Source organism: Phaethon lepturus, unplaced genomic scaffold (genome assembly GCF_000687285.1).
Source record: "Phaethon lepturus isolate BGI_N335 unplaced genomic scaffold, ASM68728v1 scaffold2399, whole genome shotgun sequence".
NCBI classification, from domain to species: Eukaryota; Metazoa; Chordata; class Aves; order Phaethontiformes; family Phaethontidae; genus Phaethon; species Phaethon lepturus.
Genome location: NW_010561016.1, coordinates 602 through 26,503, shown reverse-complemented (window position 1 = coordinate 26,503; position 25,902 = coordinate 602). Strand labels below are relative to the sequence as shown.

At 38.1% G+C, this 25,902-nt stretch overlaps 1 protein-coding gene across 1 annotated transcript in view; it reads right to left on the bottom strand.

Annotated features, from left to right (window-relative positions):
* The window catches only part of HEATR5B (HEAT repeat containing 5B), a 57,553-nt gene extending 33,269 nt beyond the window's left edge, over window positions 1-24,284 (bottom strand). The window contains exons 1-18 of the mRNA XM_010293829.1: window positions 24,159-24,284; window positions 23,397-23,608; window positions 21,624-21,732; window positions 20,413-20,562; window positions 20,118-20,289; window positions 19,587-19,744; window positions 18,337-18,586; window positions 15,307-15,462; window positions 13,640-13,890; window positions 13,089-13,200; window positions 11,836-11,988; window positions 11,453-11,552; window positions 10,640-10,749; window positions 9,692-9,855; window positions 7,516-7,691; window positions 6,177-6,282; window positions 4,189-4,379; window positions 2,484-2,643 (exon numbers count right to left, since the gene is read on the bottom strand). Of these exons, the coding sequence (XP_010292131.1) occupies window positions 2,484-2,643; window positions 4,189-4,379; window positions 6,177-6,282; window positions 7,516-7,691; window positions 9,692-9,855; window positions 10,640-10,749; window positions 11,453-11,552; window positions 11,836-11,988; window positions 13,089-13,200; window positions 13,640-13,890; window positions 15,307-15,462; window positions 18,337-18,586; window positions 19,587-19,744; window positions 20,118-20,289; window positions 20,413-20,562; window positions 21,624-21,732; window positions 23,397-23,608; window positions 24,159-24,284 (2,856 nt within the window). The remainder of the gene's footprint in view (window positions 1-2,483; window positions 2,644-4,188; window positions 4,380-6,176; window positions 6,283-7,515; window positions 7,692-9,691; window positions 9,856-10,639; window positions 10,750-11,452; window positions 11,553-11,835; window positions 11,989-13,088; window positions 13,201-13,639; window positions 13,891-15,306; window positions 15,463-18,336; window positions 18,587-19,586; window positions 19,745-20,117; window positions 20,290-20,412; window positions 20,563-21,623; window positions 21,733-23,396; window positions 23,609-24,158) is intronic.
* Window positions 24,285-25,902: the final 1,618 nt, after the last annotated feature.

Genomic DNA, 25,902 nt, shown 5'->3' with positions numbered 1-25,902 from the left:
AAGGCATATTTTTCAGTAATGCATTTCGGAAATTTAAACAATTTTGCATGCAAGACTGAGCCTAGCTCTGTACATCCTTGCTTAAACATGTCTAGTTAGCTACTCTGACTCCAGAAGTGTCCAAAAGGTCTTAGAATCTCAAGCAATCACCTGGGAGTTTAAATATCTCTAGCATACTCTTCAGCTATCAGCACTTTTGGGGATAAAGGAGACGAAGATGACAAAGTACTTGAGCAAAAAATGGTTAAGCACTTTGAGGAAGAAAAATACAAACACAAACACCACACCCACTAAAAAAAAAGGAGAAGAGTAACTCAAGACAGGAGAAAGAGAGAATCATTCCACTGTAAAACTGGACATAGAGTCTGAAATGTACAGTTGACAAAGTCCTTCATGGAGAGTGCATTTGACATTCCCTTTTCATGACAAGTTGAAAGGCTCACATGCATTTTCTAATTAATTTTCTTATTAGAGGGTGCAAGAGAAGAAAACAGTGCTGTTCACAGTCAGTGTACTACAGTATGAGAAAAAAATGGTGAAAGATCAACTTATTTCATTTGCAAGATAAGTAAATAACAAAAAAGCAAAATATTTATTGTAATTGTCAAAGCATGAAGTGGGCAAGCAGACAAGTCTTTTTGGTCACTGACATTTCATAGGAAATAATGCCCCCAACAGACCTGCAAGCATTAGCTATCCCTCCATTACATCCTACTAAATGATCTTATTTCAGAACTTTCTTCCATTAAATACATGATACAACTGCACTGAAAAGACTTAAGTTAAAAGACTACTACAGTTACAAAGCTAAAATCTTATAAGTGAGCTGGAAAACCTGCCTTTAAAACTGCTCCTTTGTAATCCTCTCTGATGCAACCCAAAAACCATTAGCACTAGCAATCACATAACTACTTCTACAGTCCTATCCACATGGTAGCACATTACAGCTTATCCTTTCATTCCTGCAAATTTCCACTACTCCAGCTTCCATACAGTTTCTGTGTATCCACACTGATCTAGTGAGGGATGAGGTATAAAAACCTAGCTTTTCAGTGGCCCAGTGTCATACTTTCAACAGAAAGTAAGGGAAGTATGCAAGCTCCACTTGGGCTTCCCCTTTATATTTCACAAAAGTATATGCCTACCATTTTGGTTTTTAAATGAATGGTACACAATTATATGCCTTGAAATTACTTACTCATACATGAAGTAAATTACATATGGAAACTGAACTTTGTCTTACCTTAAATAAGCAAAGGAAATTTAAAAGAGACTTTATATTGTATTTATAGATTATTATTTTTTAAACATTATCTCCGAAAAAACCTAGGCTTGTTTTCCCAAGTGACAAGCTTGATTATTTCGATTTTTTTTTTATTGCCCTGAGGAAAAGAAATAAGAAGGTACTCTACTACATGTTCTATCAAGTTAACAATTTAAACCAAGGTGGTGGTATGATTCTGTATAGTTACTGGGTGCTTCAGCTTCTCAATGCGTGGGTGAAAAGTGCCCCTACTCATGGGTGGCATACAACTTCCTGCTGCTAAAACATAATAGTCAGTCACTATCCCAGATAATCACTTCCTTGCAGCAACTTGTGAAAAGAATGACAAAAAATTCCCTATTATACTATGCAATTACACCATTACCTTTGAAGAACAATAATTACAGCCAAGCCACTTTCTTTTACTCAAAAACAGGTTTTTTCCCCCGCCCCGCTTCTGAGTAATACTTTTATTCTAGTGCTTAGATAGATTTCATTGCTGGAGGAAAAAAAAAAAAAACAACCAGCACTTTTCCCTCTAATATGCGGCTTCTTAATGTAAAGTCAGATGTACTGATCCATGTAGCCCTCTCCTCTTTTTAGAGCTGCAGCCACAAGCAGATGCTCAAGGCAGGGTAAAAACAGACGAAGACAGTGAGCCCTGAAATTTCTCCTGGGAGAGTAAAGACAGCATATTCTCCCAGTTTTCAAGTATTTTCAACTTACAAAACTTTCTGAATTGCGCAGTGTTTATACATACTCAGCTACTCCGAAGGCACTGCTCTTTCAGCATCATGTTTAGTCCCTTTTTGAGTCCATCAGCAACTTTCAGCAGTCAGGTTGTCCTCTTGTGAGATTCCACATGTATATAGTCCACAGTGGATAGAAACCCCTCCCTACCTTTGCCTTGTCTTGGACTTGGATCCTACTAGTTCCCTTTCTGTCCCCTAACTACAGATTAGCTTGCAACAGATTTTTGTTGTCATAATATAATCCCCCAAAGACAATGTACTGCCATACTGTGTTCACAGTATCACATCACAGAAATCTCTTGGCAAAGAAAATTACTGCTTTGTCCGTACTCTCTGGCATATGCTACATCCATATGATTTGGCTTACATGTGACAATCTCTATTAAAAAACATCTGAACAAGTAATTTAATTTTTAATTTTAATACTGAACATTCTAAAGTAGTTTTGTGGTGATTGTGCTTTTTACCTGGACTTCAGGAGAAGTTCCATCTTGTGCCAAAGCCAAAAGAATGCTGACACTAGTTTTCAGATGCTGTCCAGAACCTATTCCACCAACATACCGATGGAGACAGCCCAGAGCCAAAGAATGGCCTGTTCTTGATACAACATCTCGAGCAGATTTTAACCTATCAATGTTTAAATAAAAGGAAATAATGTAATTCACTAAGTTTGTTACAAAGAACCCTTCAAGTACCATAACAGTGCAAATGACTAACAGAATTTTGCAGGCCATCTTCCAAGATCTTGAGAAGCCTGAACAACAAAAGCAGAATCTATTCTATATTGCTATTAAATCAGATTACATAAGGCAAGTGAAAAAAAAAAAGGTATTTTAAGAGTTATTTTCTCTCTCTGGTCAGAACTTGACATTTTAGATGAAGAAGAGTTTTGGAAATGAAAGAATATAGGAAAAGCATCTAGCGTTTACCAATACTTCACAGCAGGCTAATTTAATAATCAGAAAAGTCCTTGTTAGACCACTGACGTGACAAGAAATCAAGAGTGGAAAAATGACAACGCATTGAGAAATGACAAAGAAATCCACAGCTATGTCTTCCACTGCAAAATCAACTGGATAACTTTTTAATGCAGCTGTTTTCTTCTACAGCTGAGTTGTATGACTTTTCCAATAAAGCTTTTATTTTTTAAAATAGTGTTTTATTAATGAAACTAAACCAGAACGAATAGCATTCTGAGTGACCTAGTTGTATGAAGCAATGACTTGTTGAGTATTTTCCACAATACTTCTGCTTCTGAATGCGTATCACATATATAAGGTTTTAATTAAAACCTTTTCCGGGGTGGGGAAGGGAGAGAAAAGGATATCCTAATTAGAACAAAGAATTTTGGTTTTTTTCCTGGTTGTCTGTATATGAGAGGCAAACATGCTCTTAGCCATCAGTGAACAAAGTAAATGCAAATCTCAAATATAAAAAATTACTTGACAAGTGTCGATCGACTGGCAACTATTAACAACTTGAATCCTATAGAAGGAACCAAGGAAATAGTCCCCATTATAGAAATTCAAGGAAAGACAGTAAAGATTATGTACTTCATTACAAGATGAAATGATGGGAAAAACTGAATTACCCAGAGGTAGGAGAGCTGGACTGAGGCTATGTGCATGCAGCCTGACCAGTCAAAAACATGGGCTGCAGCCCCGAGGCAGGTGCATTTTCATTCACAGGTAGGCTGATGTCTTAAATTTAAGCCAAAAATTGTGAAACATATTGTCTTGTTATATCTCCCAGACATCTTTCTAAAAACCCAAGATTAAAAACAGAATACGGAAAAAAATTATGGGCCAGTAGATAAGTTAAATCAATATGGAAAGAGGATGTTTTGATGAAACAGAACCACTATCACACAATTCATATTACAGACATACTTAGTGTAAGCTGCTTTTATCTATTTGAAGCAGTAACTCATCAAAAACTACTCACTGGTATCATTTGACATTCCAAGTAGTTTAACAACTCAGCTTTTATTCCTGGAAGAATCACATGGAATAAATCAAAGAGAGAAGACTCTGTTTGAATGTTTGATAGATCTACATAATGGCAGCCATCAAGCATGAAGAGAAGAGAATAATCAATATGGTATTTAATAGAGGAATCTTCCAAACTACATTAGATTATATTTTTATTTCCTTTTCTGCAAAATGAACTTACTTATCAAAACTGTATTGAGCCATTCTAGCAATGAAAGAGGCTTCTCCAACCACTTGAGCCATTCTGCCAAGAGCTTCGCCTGCTGCACATCTCAAAATAGGGTTAGGATTATCAAGGGCACCCATTACCAGTGTCAGAGCAGATTTGCGGACTTCTTCTGGTCCTAATGTGCTTTTATTCTCAGCTAAACCCTACATTAAAAAAAAATATGAAAAACACATTCCAAAACAAGGGAGAACTATATAAGCAATTTTACTATATTCGAGATCTTCAACTAAAAATTATGTACTTTTACTTTTGTTTAAATTTGTGGTCATTTTTCCTAAAATATACTGGTTGAAAATATTTAAAATTCAAAATCTGCAACATACTCAGTCTTATGTTTGCCAACACTCTACCTATTTTACATACAGAAAGATCTGTTGCACCAATCTTTTTCATCAAATGCATTACAGTGCTACACTTACTTTAGCCCTACTGAATCTGAGCTAGCTTTACACAGGATACCCCGGAAAAAAAGAGAAGCTTTAAAATCTAACTGCAACATCTCTTCCTGTCAGACAGGAAAACCACAGCTCACTTACATTTCTGCAATAATCACTTAAATCAAAGACATTTTAGGTACATGAAAATACTTTTTTCTTAATAATCACATCTTCACCAACATTTATACAGCCTATTATATGAACATTCTACAGAACAGTAACAATAAACAGTGCTTCTGCAGCTTCTTTAGTTCCCATATTTCACTGATAGTACATCACCTTTCACTACAACTTTCAAGAAGTCTTTTTACATTGGGAAAAATAATTGAACACATGTAAAGTACAAATACTGCATGTATTACAGAGGAAGAAGTTGATGGCTCTACCACAGATTCTCATTTTCTGTTCTGAAATCCTCATTTCATCCTTACAATTTTGACAATTCTTTGGCCATTTGGCATGGCATGGAAAATTCCAGGGATGTGTCTCAGAATCTACTTTTCAACTTGTAGCAACATGGTTCACATTTCTAAGAACAAAGCAAGGGAGAGAGGTGCTGTTTTGCCAGTGTATTTTGCCCATCAACCAAGGACATGGAGCCTCGCTAACAACTAATGTAAACTAGGCAGTCGTTTATTGTATGGCAAAAGTAAGACACAAAGAAACTCATCCAATCTTTAACGACAGGCTGGCACTTCTATGCAGGTAGTTTCCTCAGTGCACAGGACTTAGTTGCTCTGAAGATGAGCAAGGATGACAATGACAGATGTTGTCCAGACTCATGAATTGGAAACTATTTAAAAAAGCATCCGGAAAAAAATAGAAATGCCTTAAGGAATTTGACAAGTAGAAAGAAAATCCTACACTCTCAGACAGTGTTCCACAGTGCTTGAGGCAATGCAAGTCACTGAAACCAAGTATTTCTCAGGAATGTTATTTGTGACTTGCTGTCTAGCTTCCTGACTTGATAGCAGGAGGTTGGATTTTCAAGTGTAGATAGAGAACACATGAGCTGTAACTGAAATCAGTGGGACTGGATGTAAGCATTTAGAATTCTATGCAAAATTAAGAAGAAAAAATTAAGACATACAAAGTGGAAACCCAAATCTATTTTTGTTTTTATTTCTGTTAGCCTCATCTGCACAATACTCTATGACATGAGGGGTTTTTTTATATATGTATATAAAAACATATATATATATGTTTTGTATATATGACAAAGTACTTAAATCCATGAGAACGGTCCAGATAAAACTACAGGATTGAAAAAGAAAAAAGACAAGTCTGAATACTATAGAATGCTGACTACATGAACCTCATCTATTATCTGTACTGATACATGCAGACAAGAGCTCACGCTAACACCTGAAAAAACTTCAATTTTGGAATTTTTAAACTTTCGAATGTTTAAGTAATGTTCTTCTAACAGCCTTTTGTATCAAACATAAATCGATGAATCAAACTGCTGAATTTTGGCATCCATTACAATTTTACAAGTTTTACCTTCAAGGCACTAAGAACAGCAGTAAAGATATTAAGCTGCACAGCTTGCTGGCGAACACCTTTAGCCTGCTTGACACATTCAGCAAAGTGATCCAACATCTGTAATCTAAAACAAGGGAAGAGCATTATGTAAGTGATATTCTTTCAAAATACAAATTAAAAAACAGCTGGTAAAAAAATGCATACAACAAAAGGGCCTTTTAAGTTCAGTCACACAATTTATGCTTCAGGGGCTGCAGAAAGTATTCAATTTAGATAGAAAGGGATTCTGAACATCACTTGCTGGTTCTTTTTACTCATTCACAAATGTTTACTATTCCTTTTGAAGAAGACACCACCAAGAGGAAGTGAGTTTTCAGATACATTGGCTGTATAACTACAAAGCTATGAGGACAAGACTGGAAGAATGCTGCCTCTCCACTACCACTCAAAGTAGTGTTACCTTCCATATTCCTATTATTGTTCCTATTGTTTTCCCCACTTAACCTCCATTTTTTCCCCTCATTTAACCATGCCAGAAAGTGTTCCTAGGAGGAAGAGTACTCCTTAGAAGATACCAAGAACAGGAGTATAATGAATAATCTGCATTCTTAACTACTCAGCAGTTCCCCAGACAAATCTTTTCATTGCTAACAACAGATATAGATCAAGTTGAATTACTGCAAGCTGGCCTCCAAGTGCATCCTGTGTTTACTGCAAAATGAGATAGACTGCCAGGAAAAACCTGTTCCCATCAGGATTGCACTGAAGCATAATCTTACTTTGAAATGTATGTTAGAGCTGCTTTCACTCTGCGCTCAGTGACAAATTAGCTAAATTGAATGACGTAAGTAGTCCTGACAACTCATAACTCTGCAGAGGTAATGTGGAACATAACAGAAAAAAAGTTGAATTCCATTCCCTCTTTTTCATCATGCATAAAATCATTTGTTGAGTATAATTCAAATGGTCTTATTCATGGAAGCCAAATGAAATTCAATGGATGCCACCGCTATGTTTTCAAGGCTGATTTGAAGTTAACTGCAATGGCTATTTTTTTCAGGAAATCTGGTTGCAGAGATATTACTACTGTTAAATGCAGTAAGAGGAGAGAAGAATCCAGCCTCCACCTCTGAACCCCAATCTTCAAAATTGATAAAACTGAGGAAATCACCGTATTTCTAAACTGAATAGACATATTTCGGAATCCTGAGACACAACGAATACCCAATAATGAACTCTGAATTCAAGGACAGCTGACACCAAAGTAGATTCTTATTTCAAGGGAAAAAAACATAACATAATACCGTCCAGAGAACAAGGCATTAGATTCTGAAATTGAACACGAGTGTAAACTGACCTATGTTTGTAAGAGACATGAGGAAAAACCACACCAAAGAGAGCCACAGATGCATCGATGACAGATACTCCTAAAGGAAGAGGACCAGGTACAGCTTCACCAGCAGGGATGCGCAAATAAATAGAAGATGGATCATGTTCCAAAGCACCACTTCCAGATGCACTGTTTGGCTGAAGCTGCAAAAAGCCACATAATTTGAATACCTCTGAATATACCTTTCCACAAAAAATCTGGAAATAATGATAACCAAAACAAATATGCAGTAGCTTAGAACAACAAAATAGCTTACAAACACCTCAATGCAACTGCATTTACAGGGCCAGCTAAATCCCAGAGGGTCGAAGCAATTAATAGCTGGATAAATGCACAAATTATCACTCCTGGTCGTAAGAGATGGAACTTAGAGAAAAGCAGATTAATTCTGGTACTAATAGTAGCTTCTGAATCACTGAATCACTACAAAGTGACATTTCAGAAAAAAGGTTATTTATTCACACTCTGTTTGAGCACTGAGTTACAATACAGTATATTAAATTATAATTTTTGGTTCCCTACACAGAAAGATTTAGAAACAGTACTAAAATTACTAACATTCCTATAATGAAAACACTTCCTAATCACCATTCTTTCAGGAAACACAATTAAACAATCTGTTTTCTCTGACGAAAAACTTATTTCATAACTTGTTAATTATTTAATCATGAAACAAAATTAGAACCTAGTAGCTCTATATTCTTCTTACAAGATCAGACAACAGAGAAAACATTTGTTGAGACCTCGATATCATTAAAAAAATAAAATGCGACCGAGCACAAGAGAATCCTCTGATGCACTACTGGGCTTCAGTTACCAACAGTGACACAGGTTTAGAGGTTATATATATATATATAAAAAAAACCAAACCAAAGCAAAACAAAAAAAACCACAAAAAAAAAAAGGAAGGGGGGGCATCCCAGAAAACTTTGTGGATTGAAGACTGCACTGGAAGTCTACTATGTCCCACAACAAATAAGTGAAGTTTGTAAAACCTTTTTTTCATTTTGACATGCTGATCTTTCCTCAGAAACAGTTCCCCCTTGGTTTCTCACACTTGGTATCAGTCTTGGCTTTTGATCTGCTCAGTCAACACAGCTACCTTCTGAGAAACCTTGCCATTATTAGATAGGCTGTGGCAGAAGAGGCGTTTTCAGCTCCCCGCTTCTTCTTACCCCAAGAAATTTCTGAGAAGCTGAGTTACAGAGTTTATGATTGGCACAGTTCTGCAAATGCTCAGACAGTTACCTGGCTAGGAAATACAGTTCATTGAGAAATCAAAGATCAGAGCAGAGTTATGAAGACAGAGACAGGTTGGTGGGTATACTCAGATGGACAACTGATTTTTCTCGATGTCATCAAATCCAGAAATATATCTGAGGGTAAAAGGCTTGAAAAGAGGAGGCCAGCCCCTTCATAGTCATCACAAATTAGGAAAGCAGAAAGGCTGCTATTACTAGACTGTCTCCTGAACTATTTAACATTAACAAATTGTTCCCTATGCTACATTTCTTCTCCAAGGACCACATGAAAAACAACTGGATCAACATTACCAGTTGATCTGAAAAATTTTATTAAAAGACCACCACAGCAATACTTGCTTCCTTTTTTAAATTTTTTAATTTCTATGTTTCAAAGATTCACTTTTTTTAGAAGTGCAGCAAATTCCTTATAGTACCAACAAAATTGTGTCAACACTTCTAAATGAAATCTAAGAAATACTACACCTATAAAATAAGTTAAATCTTGTTTTGCTATACTGATATTTTGACAACAGTGTCATTATAAAACATGTTAAGTGGAACTTACATTTCTCCTGGTTGAAAAAAATGTATGAGAACAGCTGCTACACTAGAATGATCAGGGATGGGGGACAAGGCGGGATGGGAGTGTTGTTTTGTTTTAAAGAAGTTAGGCTAGTTCACTAACCACAAGCATATAAAGTGCATAGCCCTAGCCATTTCTGAGCTGTGGGCAGTTTTTAATCAAAACGGTACACTGTAGGTGGAAGGACTTAAACCTAACAAACCTCTGAAGTAAGACTAAAAACAAGGCATAAGGCTTCAGTTGTAGAAGGCTTTCCCCACACACACATTACACAGACAGTGCAGATAAAAAAAACAGAAAAATAACAAATTATTACCTGGTCTTCAATTGATTTATGATCCGTTTCCTGCAGCCACGAGCCAAGAAGAACACTATCATCATAATGACAGAGAGACCTTAGGAGTGATGTTGTTGTATTAGCAGAGTTGTCAGTCAAAGTAAATTCTGCTACCAACTCTCGAAGAAGTGCATTAAATGATCCTAAAAGGACAGACATTAAAAAGAATCATTGCTGCTTCTCATCCAAGACATTTCAGCTAGAGATCAGAAGTCACAAATCAAAGCATGTACCATTACCTCAATTTTACAGGTAGCAAACAGACAGAGAAGTAAACCTGACCAGACTGGAGTTGAGAGCAAGGCTTTAAACAGAACTCTGGGCTCCCAATTCCCAAATCAATGTTCTAAGCAACAGAACAGGCCATCCCTTCTCAGGATGACACTCCAGATTTTGAAAAAATTTGCTCATTCACATGATCATGTAAATTTAATGAATTAACAAAAAACAAACAAAAACCAAAAAGTTAATTGGTCAGATTATGTGACTGTGCATGGCGATTTAATAATAATAGGATAAATCTGTCTAATATATCAAATCAGGTAAAAAAAAGACACCACCAGAAACCAAAACTAAATCTTCATTCTCACATCTGCCCTTTGAATACACTAAGAAATTATGTTCTCTATCTTTTAATTAACAATGACATAAACCACCAAAATTGCATTTCAGAACATGATCTCCATACCTCTCAATCCTATAAACAGGACTGTAACTTTTATAGTCTGTAATATTTTGCAATATTCTACTTGGTAGTTATACTGTCAAGATGACATACAAAAGATGAGGAATATACTACAAGACTCTTGAAGATTCCTAGTACTCTACTTTGAATCTTGTATCTGTTTCAAAGGCAAGCACCAAAAATATACCAAAAGGAGTAAGTGGAATTTTTACTTTAATAAAAATTGTTAAAAATTTATGTACCTTCATATGTTTTTGGAGGTAATAAAGCCAATATATCATAAAGTCTTAAACGGACCATAGCTGCACTAGCTTTGAGATGAGCTCCATGGGCTTTAATTACTGATGGAATGCTATAGAATCAAGAGAGAAAAAGAGACAGCCAGACATACTGCAGTTAATGAACAGAGTATTTTTGGATATATCCCTTGCTTTTCACAAGGTATCTGTCTAGCCAAGACAAGATGACAGTGTTTCAGAGGTCTACTCAGAGCAGCATTACTCAAATTACCAATACATTCTCAGACGTAATTGTACTGAGCAAACTTTATCTTTTTTTTAAATGCACACTGCTGTAAATCAGTGACATGTACCTCCTCAGAAGAAACTCCTATCTTTAATCAAGGGGGAAGGGACCAAACCATAAAATCCAACCCAAAACTGTGTTTTTTCTTTTATTCTGTAAAATGTTTAAAGTCTTCATTAGTATATTTCGTAAGAGAAGTGTTTTATTGATTAACATCTAATATATCAGTATCTTGGCTTTCTTATTTCTTGCACAAGCGTAAGCAAACCATGAATTCAAAAGCTCACTGAACTGGTAATCCAAAACACAATTAACGAAAGTTACGACAGTAAGCCCTTCAGCACAGGCTACGCAACAATATGCTTTTACAAAGCTAAGGACCATAAGTACAATGCTCGAAAAGTTTTTTTCAACACAGACAAGCAGCAACAGAGCAGTACTAGATCAGAATATGAATTAAAACAAATGTTCCACTATTTCAGGTCCAGGAAAAGACAAAAGTGAATAAAGAGCAAAAGCTGCCTACTTACTGCGACATCATTGTCATGGCACATTCTATGGGTGTCATCAATTTTCTGATCACATCCTCAGTAAGGAGCTCAGGACAATGAGCAACAAAACTTCTCATAGCTAGTAACAAAATAGTTTAAATTAAAATTTTAGTGAGACAAACGAATATAAAGCCTATGCAAGATACAGGTCCTAAGAGAACATCAAATAGCAAAAATGTTTATTGAAAGACTGTGTGACGTTCATAAAGCTATAAGCCAAAACCAGGCCACATTGATGAAAATCTGACACATCCTATTCATTTTCAAAGAAAGCAGGGAAGTTACGAGAGTTGTCTCTATAATACTTGGGATCACGTTTTGGTTTACTGCGCACTTACAATCTTGAATTTTGAAATTCTTACCGCACAGAGCTCCAGCACGGCCTTCCAGTGTTACTTGCCAGGTAAAAGAATCTCCTCTCACCTTCTCTGCTTCCAACTCCTTCAGAGAACGTGGAAACACGTTTCGCCACAGCAGCAACATCTTAGGCAGATGATACCGAACAACAGAAGGACCTATGCAAAAAAAAAGAAGAGACAGTATAATAAAAACTTGTATTTAATTAAGCATGAAAAATCTGCCATAAAGGCTTTTGCTCTTTAAGCTATTTTTCTCTTACTTCACTTATCTTCCTTATCTCTCTACTTGAACAACGGAACACAAAGGAAATTCTCTCATTTCCAGGTTGAAAGTCTCGCAAATAAATAGTATAGGTAAGTCTGTCTGTTGATACCAGTACTAAACATAGGTGATAGGCAATTCTACGCATTATCATGTAATATGTAACCACTGCCAACTCTTTTTACCATCTTTTCATTCTGACTTCTAATTTTTTTTATATTACTATTTTGGAGGCAAGCTATCCTAACTTGTTCATAAAATGAGTAGAAAAATAACTGACAGTTACTGATTATGCAACTAGTTTAATGCTCAAGTTTAAAGAAAACTTCAAAAAAAGCCCCAGAAGATCCAGTGCAAGTGCATTAAAAATATACTGGAGAAAAGACAACCAGAATAGTGCTACACTGTTACAAAAAACATGACAAATCAGCTGGCAAAAAAGGGACAATTTAGAGAAGCAAGATGAAACACTAAACAGTATTTGCTGAGAGATCGAAATACTGCAGAATGCATCAGAACTTTATCATATTTTCCACATAAAAAAATCCCAAACGAAAAAAACCAGACAAAAACCAAAGCAAACACTATTGTTGCAAAACTCAAGAGTATACTTACAACCTCTCAAAATATAGCTTCTGGTATTTCTGTAATGGCGGATATGAACATGAGGCTGGCAACTCAGACAACTGAATGACTTTTAAACTGGCAACGTTTCTCATCAGTAATCAGTACTGCTGCCCATCCCAGAGGCACACATACAACTTGTTGGAATTTTTTTTAGGTAAGACACCTTCTACTATCCTTCAGCTTACATAAACACTAATATTTCCTTTCTCCACAGCATAAACAACACTGCTGAAATAAATGCACTAACACTCTGATTCCCTTGGTATGCTAGATACTAGACTGATTATATGTAGAGATCATTTGCCCCAGTGGAAAATCAGAAAAGTTGGACAAGCATTAAAACAAAAAACAACTGTTTTTTACAAACCTAAAGTCATAAGTGCTCCAAGTAAAAGCCACCCAGCTTGAGTCCGCTGCAAGGAGAGTCTGCTGTTTTGTGCAGCAGTTCGTAGCAGATCCTCAGCAATACTGACCACCATCTGCACCAATGACAAAAACCAATGGATTTTAAAAATACAAATTAAGCCACTGCAAGCTATTGCTACACATCAACACTTACAGACTATATTTAAAAATATTCTCAAATCATTTAAATTGACATTCTATAAAGAATGAATGCAGATAACTTTTAATGCAGATGATTACTATTAGGTATGTGACAATACAGACAATAATATTCTCTTCAGCAATTATTCATTAATATGCCAAACAAGAATGCAAATTTCAAAGAGAGAGGGGAAAAAGCTGGTAAATATTGCGAGTGAAATACTGTAAGCACACACTCTGGCCATTGCTCTCTTGCTAGGCACAAGTTCAATTTCAATAAAATCGTTACCATGTCACATTTTGCAAAGGTATTACTTCTAGACAAAAAGGTATCTTTTAGTACACTCACGGATGAAACACTCATTATCTCACCTTTCCTTTGGCATGAGGAATACCTAAGGGACACTGATGCACACCACCTAACAAAGCAGCCATTGCAAAACTGTAGCCACTAACAGCTTCAGGGGAAGTCTTCAGATTGTTGAGCCTTTCTGCACATCTATCTAAAAATGGAGTCAACTGAAAAGGCAATGCCACAGCTACACACCGCAAGCACCACGCAGCAGCAAGTCGAGCAGCCATGCTGGGATGAAGAAGAACTGAAGTTACTGTCTCCAACAGACCTAGAGAAAAGACAGGTTACAGTCTTAAAGTTATGATGTGTTTTTAAATATATGTAGACAAGTAAACTGAATCAATATTAGACAAGCAACATCAAAGTTAAGAATGTTAGAATTAAAGTACTTGCATTTTATGACTTTGCCTTTTTCTTTAAGGAAAGGCAGACGTCTTATTAGCATTATCCTGCTGCACACCAGGTTTTACCAGCATAGCTAGAGCTGAAAGAGCTATAGCACTGACTTCTACTACTTGAACAACTGAAAAAATGCAGTAACCCTAAGGAAACAGGCACTGGATGAGATGATTCCTAGAATCTGCCCATCTTTTACACAGACTGACAATAACAGAGCAACACTAAAACTGATTTTTGGTTTTGTTTCACACTGTAGACAAGCACATGTTATAGATGTCACTGGCTGCTGTACTCTGCTTTTGACACAGTGTTATCTCCCGTGCGCTGTTACTATCCTTCTACACTTTCCAAACCTCCATGCCTAGCTAACCTTGACTTCTGTGAGCTCTTCAGTCCAAACCGTCTCCACACCAACACCTTCCTTAGTCTAGACCTCTAACTTTACAAACTCCTACTTCAAAGCCCCCGCTGCTGCCTTATCTCATGCTTTCTTTGTAGCTAGTAAACAACTTCTACATTGTTACTTTATAGCAGCTAGCAGAGACAACACTGAGATACAGTCCCCTCTATTCTTAGAAGGCACAGCAGGCAGAAGGAATAAATATGAGCAGTGTCTTCCTCACCCCACAGCTAGAGCAAAATCAGTATGAGAAGAATGTCATTTGCATCAAGACAACAATCTAAATAACGAAATGCCTAAAGGAGCTTGCACTTCCATTGGAAAAAACACAGGCATCCACAAACTGAAAACACTGGAAACTGCAACACTACAGTACAAACGTGAATACAAATGTCAAAACAAACAAGAAAATCCCACACAAACTCCAGTCAACTTAAGCCAAATAACAAGCTTTTTAAAATGGGACTATGCACACCTTCATCTTCTGAAAAAATACCCTTACCTTCCCCACAAAAATTTGGTTTCTGAAGACAACGCAGCTTTCCAGGAGCAAATATTGCTGACCTTACATTGTTTTGCTATATATTTCCTATAAAACTGTTACTGGAAACAAACTGATGCTAAAAATCACTTTATAACTTTACTCATCCTAAAAAACAACTTCACTTTGATCAAAATAATTGCTTAATACTTTGTCAAACTTGAACTAAAGTTAGGGTACTAAATGCAATGAGCTGGACAAACTTAGCTACCTGGAGTACTACTGGGAGTGCCAGTTTTGTTAAATTTTTTCTTACATATTCAATAATTATTTAACTAGATTTAATGATATTTCATATTCATTGCTCAAAAGACTCATTTAATCTATTAAATTTATTTGCGTACCAATGGAAGGTTCTTGAATAAGAGGAGATGCAGTGGCATTCAGACTCTGAACCAGACTACCCAGTTCCTGGAGGGCACAAACCATTACGTGCTGGCTTGCAGCTACATCAGCAGCTCCAGATTTGTTTTCACTGTTAGCATCATTCACTACTGCTTCTGCAGAAAACAAAACAAAAGTATCTTGCTTAACCATTTGAGTCACACCTGAACATATAGAGGGTAGAAATGGACAGTTTTGACATCAACTCTATATTAAAACAAAACCACACAAGTTTGGTCATAGTGTGAACTCACAAAGCAAATGCATTCTGAGGAGAACTAGTTTAACAGCTATCAGTCAAACACATTCATGCAAAGACCATGAAAAACAGATGCCCAGGATGTGGCTGACTTTCTGGGCTGCAAGCACACCTTGCCAGGTCATGTTGAGCTTTTCATCAACCAACACCCCCACGTTCTTCTCAGCAGGGCTGTTCTCCATCTATTCTCCACCCAGCCTCTATTTGTGCTTGAGATTGCCCTGACCCACGTGCAGGACCTTGCACTTGGCCTTGTTAAACTGCATGAGGTTCGCATGGGCCCACTTCTCAAGCCTGTCAAGGTCCCTCTGGATGGCATCCCTTCACTCCAGTGTGTCGACCGCACCACACAGCTTCGTGTCATTGGCAAACTTGCTGAGAGTACACTCAATCCCACTGTCCGTGTCACCAACAAAGATGTTAAACAGCACCAGTCCCAACACCCTGAGGGTCCAATTCCCTGAGGGATGCCACTTGTCACTGGTCTCCACCTGGACATCAAGCCATTGACCACAACTCTTTGAGTGCCACCATCCAGCTAATTCCTTATCCACCAAGTGGTCCGTCTGTCAAATCCATGTCTCTCCAATTTAGAGACAAGGATGCCGTGCAGGACAGCGTCAAATGCTTTGCACAAGCCCAAGGAGATGATGTCAGTTGCTCTTCCCTTATCCACCAACACTGTAACCCCATTGTAGAAGGCCACAAAATTTGCCAAGCATGGTTAGCCCTTAGTAAATCCATGCTGGCTGCCACGGACCACCTCCTTCTTTTCCATGTACCTTTGCATAGTTTCCAGAAGGATCTGTTCCATGATCTTGCCAGGCACAAAGGTGAGACTGGTTGGCCTGTAGTTCCCCAGGTCTTCCTTTTTTCCCTTTTTAAAAATAGGGGTTATGTTTCCCCTTCTCCAGCCAGTGGGAACTTCACCAGACTGCCACAACTTCTCAAATATGACAGATGGTGGCTTAGCAACTTCCTCCACCAGTTCCCTCAGGACCTGCAGACGCATCTCATCGGGTCCCATGGACTTGTGCACCTTCAGGTCCCTTGGATGGTCTCAAACTTGATCTTCTCCTACAGTGGGCAGTTCTTCATTCTCCCAGTCCTTGCCTTTGCCTTCTGCAACTTGGGCGGTGTCGCTTAAGCACTTGACAGTGAAGATCGAGGCAAAAAAAGTCACTGAGTACCTCAGCCTTCTCTGTATCCTGAGTAACCAGGTCTCCCATTTCCTTTTGGAGAGGGCCCACATTTTCCCTAGTCTTCCTTTTATCACTTAGGTACCTACAGAAACTTTTCTTGTGGCCCCTGACGTCCCTGGCCAGACGTAACTCTATCGGGGCTTTACCTTTCCTAACCTGATCCCTGGCTGCTCAGACAATTTATCTGTATTCCTCCCAGGCTACCTGTCCTTGATCCCACCCTCTGTAGGCTTCCTTTTTGTGTTTGAGTTTGTCCAGGAGCTCCTTGTTCATCCATGCAGGCCTCCTGGTGTTTTTGCTTGACTTCCTCTTCATTGGGATGCATCGCTTCTGAGCTTGAAGGAGATGATCCTTGAATATCAACCAACTTTCTTGGGCCCCTCTTCCCTCCAGGGATTTATACCTTGTTACTCTAACAAGCAGAAGAGGCCAAATCTGCTCTCCTGAAGTCCAGAGTAGTGAGCTTGCTGTGCACCCTCCTCAGTGCCTTAAGGATCTTAAACACCACCATTTCCTGGCCATTGCAGCCAAGGCTGTCCTTGAGCTCCACATTCCCTGCCAGACCCTCCTTGTTGGTGAGAACAAGGTCCAGCATAGCACTTCTCCTCGGCTCCTCTATCACTTGGAGAAGTAAGTTATCATGAACACATTTCAGGAACCTCCTGGATTGCTTATGCCCTGCTGTGCTGTCTCTCCAACAGGTATCACTGGGGTGGCTGAAGTCCCCCATGAGGACCAGGGCTTGTGAAGATGAGGCTGCTCCTCTCTGTCTATGGAGGACTTCATTCGCTCAGTCTTCCTGGTGGGGTGGCCTGTAGCAGACCCCCACTATAATGTCACCTCTGCTTGCCCTCCCTTTAATCCTGACCCATAAGTTTAAAGTACTGTTTAACTCAAATTAGATGGCAGCAGAAAAGCAGAAGAAACAGATGTTTGGTAAATGCATTGCTGTGCAGTTCCAGTTTACTTTCTCAATGTCTAGCTCGAATTAACTCCTTTCATAAGAAACAAATGCCAACACAGTTTTGTGTGTATCTCAGTGATTACACAGTCTGCAAGGTTCTGCAAAAGAGCTACTTTTATCTTCTCTAATTCCAGTCTTCATATTACATCCTTATTTGTTACCTCTAAAATCCAATTGGGTATCAGTATGGATATTAGTGGGGGATGCACAAGGACCTACAAGATCCTGACCTACAAGATCTTCAACACTGGTAGTAAAGAACTCTGTGCGACTTTTAGTATGACCTATCCCAAGACAGATTGCAAATGCACACTTTTTTCCCCACTTCCACTCTACGCAAATGCAATGTCAAAAGCCATCATAGGATAACAAGCTAGTTTTACACAATCACTTTTCAAGTAGAACTTACATTTTGGATATTGTATTTCAAACAGAAGCCAGCTGAATTATCTTTTAGCATAACAACAAAATTACTCCTCACAGTAGAAGCAAGCTGAAAAATGGCTGACCCAGAATAATGACAGTAACTTTCAACAGGTCTCAAATAAAGAAAAATGATTCTCACCCACTGCCTTCATTTGTTTACCAATGGCTTGACATATATCTTTGGCAGCTGCTATCTGTGCTTTCTCCCCAAGCAAGCTGCCCACAGTTGCTCTCAGGATAAAGGACACACATCTTCGAGAGTAAACTGCCTCCACATGGGTCTGAGTTGCACGAGGATGGGAGACCAGATCAAGTACATGCGACAAAAACGTAGCGAAGTTCCGCTCCAACCACTGACCTCCTAATGTTGTAACAAAGACAACGTAGGCCTGCAAATTCAGAAGTTACATACAGATCCAATTAAAACAGAAATGAAAGACTATATTCAGTCACCAAAGACTAAAGACTACAGTTATGCTCATGCATGATGCAGCACAGTAGCAACACCAGCTAGTAATAAGTAACCCTAATGAGGCTAAGCAGGATGAATCAATCCATTAGCCACGTCTTTTTTGTTGAAGCAAACCTGTTTCCAGTGCCAAAAGTAGCTCCTATGCTGTTACCTATACTATGAAGTGTAAACTACTGTTTGGATGACAGCAAGAAAACCCAGTGCCTTGCTCTAAATGTGTCTCTTTTTTTAAAATTTTAAGAACATAATGTCAATAACAGCAGCAACATCAATGTGTTCTTAATTCACAAGGAAGACCAGGCATTTTTGCCAAGTTCACCTGAAAAAGACTGAGAAAAATAAAAGGGTTTCACAAAATACCCTATGATCAAAAAAATTTGGACTCTGGAAAGTTACTGCAGCTTAGTGAAATATATGTCAGAGTGAGAATGCCTGAATTTGAAGAGATGCTGCCACCTTTCTCTATCAGACAGGTGGAGCTTCCACATTCAGCAGATTTCACCTACTCAAGAGAGACATATGGAGAGAAGGAACAAATCAGGGCAGCAAACTTTATCCAACAACCGAAAAGAGAGCCAGCACACACAAAAATGACAAAAGTGCATCCTCTCCAAAAAGAAATAAAATTTAAATAGGGAGCTAAAGTCTTTAATATATTAAGTTGTCAAATATTTTTGTGAGCTAATCCTACTGATCAAATAAGCTTTCATTAGCACATATTTTAATCTATTGTTATTGCACATCAGTAATAAAAGAAAGTAGCTTAGGTGAGTAACATTCACATACACATCTCTCAGAATAGGTGAGTCAAACCAGGCTTGTAAACAAATAAAGAACGCAAGTGTGTATTTTTCCTACTAAAAAGATTACAGTTATATATAAATAGTACTTTATTAAAAAAAAAAAAAATCACAAACCTGGGTAACACCAACTCGCACTTCCCTATTGACAGATCCTCCTACTTTTAACATCTCTCCACCACTCTTCAGGAAACCAGATCCTCCTCGCAGAAATCCAGTGGCCATGAGCTCCAAGACCTCCTCAAGTGTGGCTCTCTTCACATTCTGTCGCATCACTTTTGCAAAAGAAGAGTAATCATTTAATCCCCAAGTTCCAACCAATACAAACAATCATCCTGCAACTAGATTTATCCATTGGAAACTGTCTTACAAACATAAATCCAGCTAACAGATAACAGCTTGTTTTCATGCTTAAAAAATAAGCTACTTTTCCCAGGTGATTTTTGATAGTTTGCTCTCTCTTTCTTTGTATGATTACAACAGGCAATCTGCACTCTTTACTCTTTTCAGGTTAGAGTTTATGAAACCAAACAACCCAACTGCAAGCTTCCATCTACCAGAACAATAATGTATTGTGCAAGGCCGTCACGTAACATGGTGCTGAAGGTGCAGTTTGTCCCTTGGAAATGGAATCCAGAAGGACTGTACCTGTTGCTTGTTTTGGTATCAGTGCTGTAGCCATGACTGTCCCCAAAAGCTTTGACACTGCAACTCGCACACCATAGTTTGAGTTTTCCAGAGCTTTAAAGCACAGTGTTGCAACATTCTCTAGTTCAGCTGTCCACATAAACACTGCTTCATTCTGTAATTCCAGCAGACACTGTAAGAAAAAAGAGACTTGCTGAGCACCGATGGGAGACCATTCTTATCTTCTAAGTATCAGTGTAATTGTCAGGTTTATTCAGCAAATATTTTATTACGAACTGGTGAGAAACACACCCACCTTAGCCACCGCACATCGTACAGCCATAGATCTGTCCGTCAACAGAGATCGGGCATTCTTATAAATATCACGGTGACAAGAAGCTGCTGCTCCTCCAAGTCCATTTAGGACTTTCTGTAAACTCATCAGAATTTCACTGCGGCCCTGAGACTGCACACAAAGAAAAAAAATTTATGCAAAAATGTGGAAACAGTACTTAAGAGCAAGGTACATAATTCTGCATTTTCCTGCTTCTGTGCAGGAATACTTTTGGAAACGTTGATAATATAGTTCACTGAAGTCATATACAACTGATACCTAGCTGGTTTTAGACAGCAGTAAGCACTATACACAGCTTTACTAAAACTGCCTCAGTTGTCATGTAAATTTAGGTGAGCCCAGGCAATCCAACACATTTGCCCTAGACCAGATAGTTCTGTCCTGCCCCACCATTTATCTTCTACAGCCTTGAGAAAAAAGAAAAAACAGTTGATACAAGAGAATATGAAGCCCAGGTAGTCAACAGCTTCCTACTATACCTGCACACAGGCAGGAATTTACAGTTGGAGGGCACAGAAAAAAAAAGAAGGAAAAAAAAAAAATCGCACATGTATGACAACACAGATGAAGAAAACAGCTGCCAGGACAAGACCCAGACAATCCCTCACACAAGTTGGAAGTACTCGTTCCAACTTGTCATTGATGTCAAGAAAGAGAAAAAAAACAACCAACCAAACACCAAAACAAAACAAAACAACCCCAAACCAGACAAAAACCCAACAGAGCTATTTGCATTGAATTAGACCCACAAACAGCCCAGGACACATCCTCTCAATATTATGATACACTCTGTCTTTTCAGGGCACAACATATCCTGCTCACATGCCAAATAACATGTTTGTTGCAAACCTTAAGTATTTGTTATTCATTCTTAAACAACTGAATGTTTATTCAAGGTACACCAGCAGAAATCCTAACACAGTAGTTAGAAAACCACTTTACAATTTTCATTATTGGTGCCACTATGAAGCAACTACGACAGTATTCATATGACAAAACTCTATGCTCTCTGCAGGAAAAATACATGCACATGTTTAACTCGATACTAAGTGATTTGCATTTTTCTACATAGAAAGCAAACAATTCAGGCATTTTGGCAAACACCTTCGGCAGAAGCACGTTTCAGTTTAAATGGAATCAAGACCACATATATAAAATAATCTGAAACTTACCTCTGCACTTTTCAGAGACTTTAAAAGATTATTCACTGTTTCCGGAAAAGAACTACCCAGCATTCTGCCCATCTTTTCATAAAATGCTCCAACACATGCCACAGCAGCCCTATGAAAAAAGGCATGAAATCGGTGTACTCTTTTTTCTGTATCATCTAAATGAAGACAAATATTTAAATAGAAATATGTTTTATGTAATCATCGATGAATAAAAAACTATTTATTATCCACTAGTTATCCTGGCTGTTTAACACAGTGCATTTAAATCACTTTTTTGTTTACAAAAACAAAGTAACAGAAAAGTTATTTGCTTCTAAGAACATAAATGTAAAGGATATTATTACAGGATCTATACATACAGTGAGAAATTCTGGAGAAGATAAGTATATGTTGAAATCTCAGCTAGAATAGGGTTCTGTATTTCAAGAAACTGTCTCTTTTCCAAGCACCTACAAGACAACTCCTACCCTTTAATACCTCCTAACACTTTTTTTTATGGATACTGAGGTGTTTTGTTTTTTCTCCCCACACACCTTAAAATGCATAAATTATTGCATAACACAAGAAAATTTCTAGGCACTGTAAAAATCACTGGATCCATAAACAGTTACATACATGTTTTCCTTGCCCTGACATTTGAGATGAGGAATATCTTAAGTAACACCATACTGCAGTTTTACACCAAATTGCTTCAGTACAGTCACAGACGCAGCTCCTGAAAACATGCATTTCTTCATCACAAAGGAACGAGGCTTTTTTAAAACCTGAAATTCTTGGGTAAATGACTTTTTAGCAAAGCTATTTGCTACAAACTCATTACAGCCTACCCCTTAACAGGCATGTCTCCTACACAATTCTTCTACAGAAACATTAAAAACTGAAGTTTGAAATCATACAGTAAAAAGCCTTCTGGACTCCCACATGAGGCGGCAGCATAAATTTCAGAGCATGTTATAGTACAAAACCCTTCCCACTTACACAGGTTCCCCACAAAGTTGCAACAGCTTCAAATAAAATACTGTCAAAAGGACAATATCTGCCCAAACTATTTCAGATTTTATTGTTAAATCCGATTGTTAGAACATCTGAAGGAAAGCCCAAATTTGGGTTCACTAGACACTGCAAACAGATGAAGCAGTATGTGTGGAAGAGTCCTAGAAGCAGTTTCAGCAGATGCTGTTTGCAGCATTTACCAAATTCCTACCAGTGAGACTGCTTCTATATATAAAGACAAACTGGATCACACATAATGCACACAAACATCCAAGTATATAGACTCTGAGAAACCTGTGCGGGGTATCACAGTAGAAGAATATACAGGCAATGCTTGAACAGAAAAAAAAAAAACTTGAACATTTGGTTAAAATTCTCTTGGCATAGATAATGCTCGTTTGACAATCTGCAGGTTCCATCTTAAATGGGGTACCTGAGCACAGTCAGCAATAATCCCACCAGTGGAATTTCTTCACTGCATTACTTCATCAACCGTTATCCTCTCCATGACATAAGTGTGCAAAGAAACCTAAGATACTCCCTTGCCTAGAAGAAAGCATCTCACTTGGGAGATAGCCATGTATGCATCACCTTTGAGTCCTGCCCTCCACAATCTCAATCTTGCTCTTTTCTCTGCTATATCAAGCATGTGTAAACTCCAACTAAGCATGAAAAATATAAGTAAACATAACATGTAAATATACAGGCAGATTCTTCTGTAATATTCAGGACCACTTTGCTTAAAAATCATTCCATTTTTTGTAATAATATTAAACATACAGTTTCGTGGGCAGGTAGGCTGCAGTATCATCTTTGCTCTTGATGATGTCATTACATTTGTCAAGCGTCTGAAAAACAGTAAATGTGTCTCCAATGCTGTAGAGAGCGGCAAGATTTTTTGCCAGTAGTTTTCGCGTAGGTGGCCCAGGAGAACTGCTGATGAGTCCTGTCAGCTGTTCTACTAGTTTCTTTTGTTTCTCCTTGACATCTGTCTGTTAGGGGACCAAAAATAAATAAAATAAGAATAGTAATTTAATCCTGTGTCTTGCATCCAACACCCACAAAAACCTACAAGAGTGAAGTAAATCTTACACCACTCCCACTTGTAGGTAATTCAGCAAATTACTTGACTCACAGAGTCTTGAGATGCATTCAATACTAGCAGAGACAAATGTTAAATATTCAGAATTAGCTGTTAACCTATTTAATTTTCACTTTTTAAAAATACTTACTAAAAACACAGTAATACCTGCCTAGAGCATCTTTTAATCCTCTTTCCCCCCCAAGAATCCCTACTCTGCAAGGGAAGGTTCTGCTGTCCAAATATTTACAACAGCGGAGAACTCAAACCAAGCTATGTGTTATATAACAGTGATACTGACCACCTACAATTGAATACTTAAAAGCTAAAAACTACTACAGAGGCTCTTCAGGTTGAATCTGAAATCATACAGTTATCACCTGGCTGTTACCTGCCAACTTTCTCTAGCATGAAATGAATACAAATGTTTTTGAGAGAAGGGGGAAAAAATATTAAATTACCTTGTTAGCAGCTACCAGCACTTTATCCAAAAATCTTAACCACTCAAAGATAAAGACTGGTCTCTTTGCTTCTGTGATTTGAGCTAATGCTTCCTCGTTCAGTAACAAACTATGAGCCAGCTCCATAACTGGTTAAATTCTGGTTTTATTGTAAACATGTGTAGCAACTCTAAAATAAAAATGTAAGTGTTAGTGTGAAGTATACAACAGTACAAAGCTTTGAAAGTCAAATGAAAATATGAAGATGAAATCTATACATTACAGTATCATGGATCCAGCCTGCTTATGCTTGTCTTAGCTAAGCAGGCTCACGTATTTACAAAAGTACATCCATTAGTATTTCAGGAAACAGAGTTGTTAATCGTAAAAGGAGCACCTACAGGCAACTTCAGGGTGCTAGAAAAATATACTGAAGTCCCTCTTCAAAGAAAAACAACACACAAAAGAGATAAAGGAGTAATTTCACTGTCTCCACTTACAAAAAACAGAACAAAGATTGCCCCTATTCAAGACCTTTGACCACATCCCCAAAGCTTGGGCATGAACCTGGCCATCTTCTCAACACCTTCAACAGACAAGGTGAGAGGGAGATGAGCCTATCACAAGTAGGATTTTCCACCCATCACAAATTTGAGAGAGGCAGGAACAGTGACGGCATTTGGCATCACTGATCTAAGACTTCCCAGACCTCGCTGGCCTTGCTGGACAAATAAGCTCTCTGAAACCCAGCAAGCCTTATGTGTGACAGCCTGGAATACGAGATCCTGCTCAAACTGTGGATGTGGGGTAACAGCAAAGCACTACCAAATGCACACAATCGTTAAAAACAAACACTCTGCAAACAACTTAACTTTAGCAAACCACATTTAAACAAAGTATAGCTGTTTAATGCAGAACAGCTAGAAAAAAACACCCAAACTTAACTAAAACTCACAAAGCAAAGCCAACCATCTTCAACAAAAAGAAACTCAAAAAGCAAAACAATACAACCCCAAAACGTGAATGCAGTGATGCCTAGACTAGGATCTTGGGCAAAACAGAAAAAACAAAGCAACTAAGGAGTATTATGTAAGACATCATCTTTCAACAGCTGCACCGTTCCACTTGTGCTCTCAAGTGCTCACAGCTGCTTCCTCATTCATGGCCGAACCCAACAAACTTTTTAAGTTTAATATTTTTCACTGCATCTGTCTCCAGCAACAGATCAGCAAAGGTGATGTAAGTCATGTATGCAAGCACATACAGCCCTCCCACTGACACCTCTTCAAGGCCTTCTGGCTTTTTTTTTTTTTCCCTCGAGTTATAAAGAACTAAGGTGGTACTGCCTGCCAATAATGCACAGACACATTGCCTCAAAACACCTTTACATGAGAGCAAAGTGATGAATGACAGCACTATTGACTCTTTGGATATCACCCCAGAGATTTACACTGCTCGTCACACCTGCACGCAGCACAGCAGTACCACAGCACCATATGACAGCACAGCTTATTACTCCTTTTCCTCCATGGATAAAAGGTTTAGTTTTTCCTCTAGCCTTTAGAGCTATGAACCCTTTATAAGCCTTCCACACACTCCCTTACCGCTTCATCTAAGTTTAGGAAACACAAGCTCTGACATACCAAACCTGCACATACATTCATCTGTGCCACTGAAGCACAAGGGATCTGCTACAAGAACAATTACACAAACATTCAGCTAACTGAAGGCTCCAAGTCTAACATACAGCTATGCCAGCCAGCAA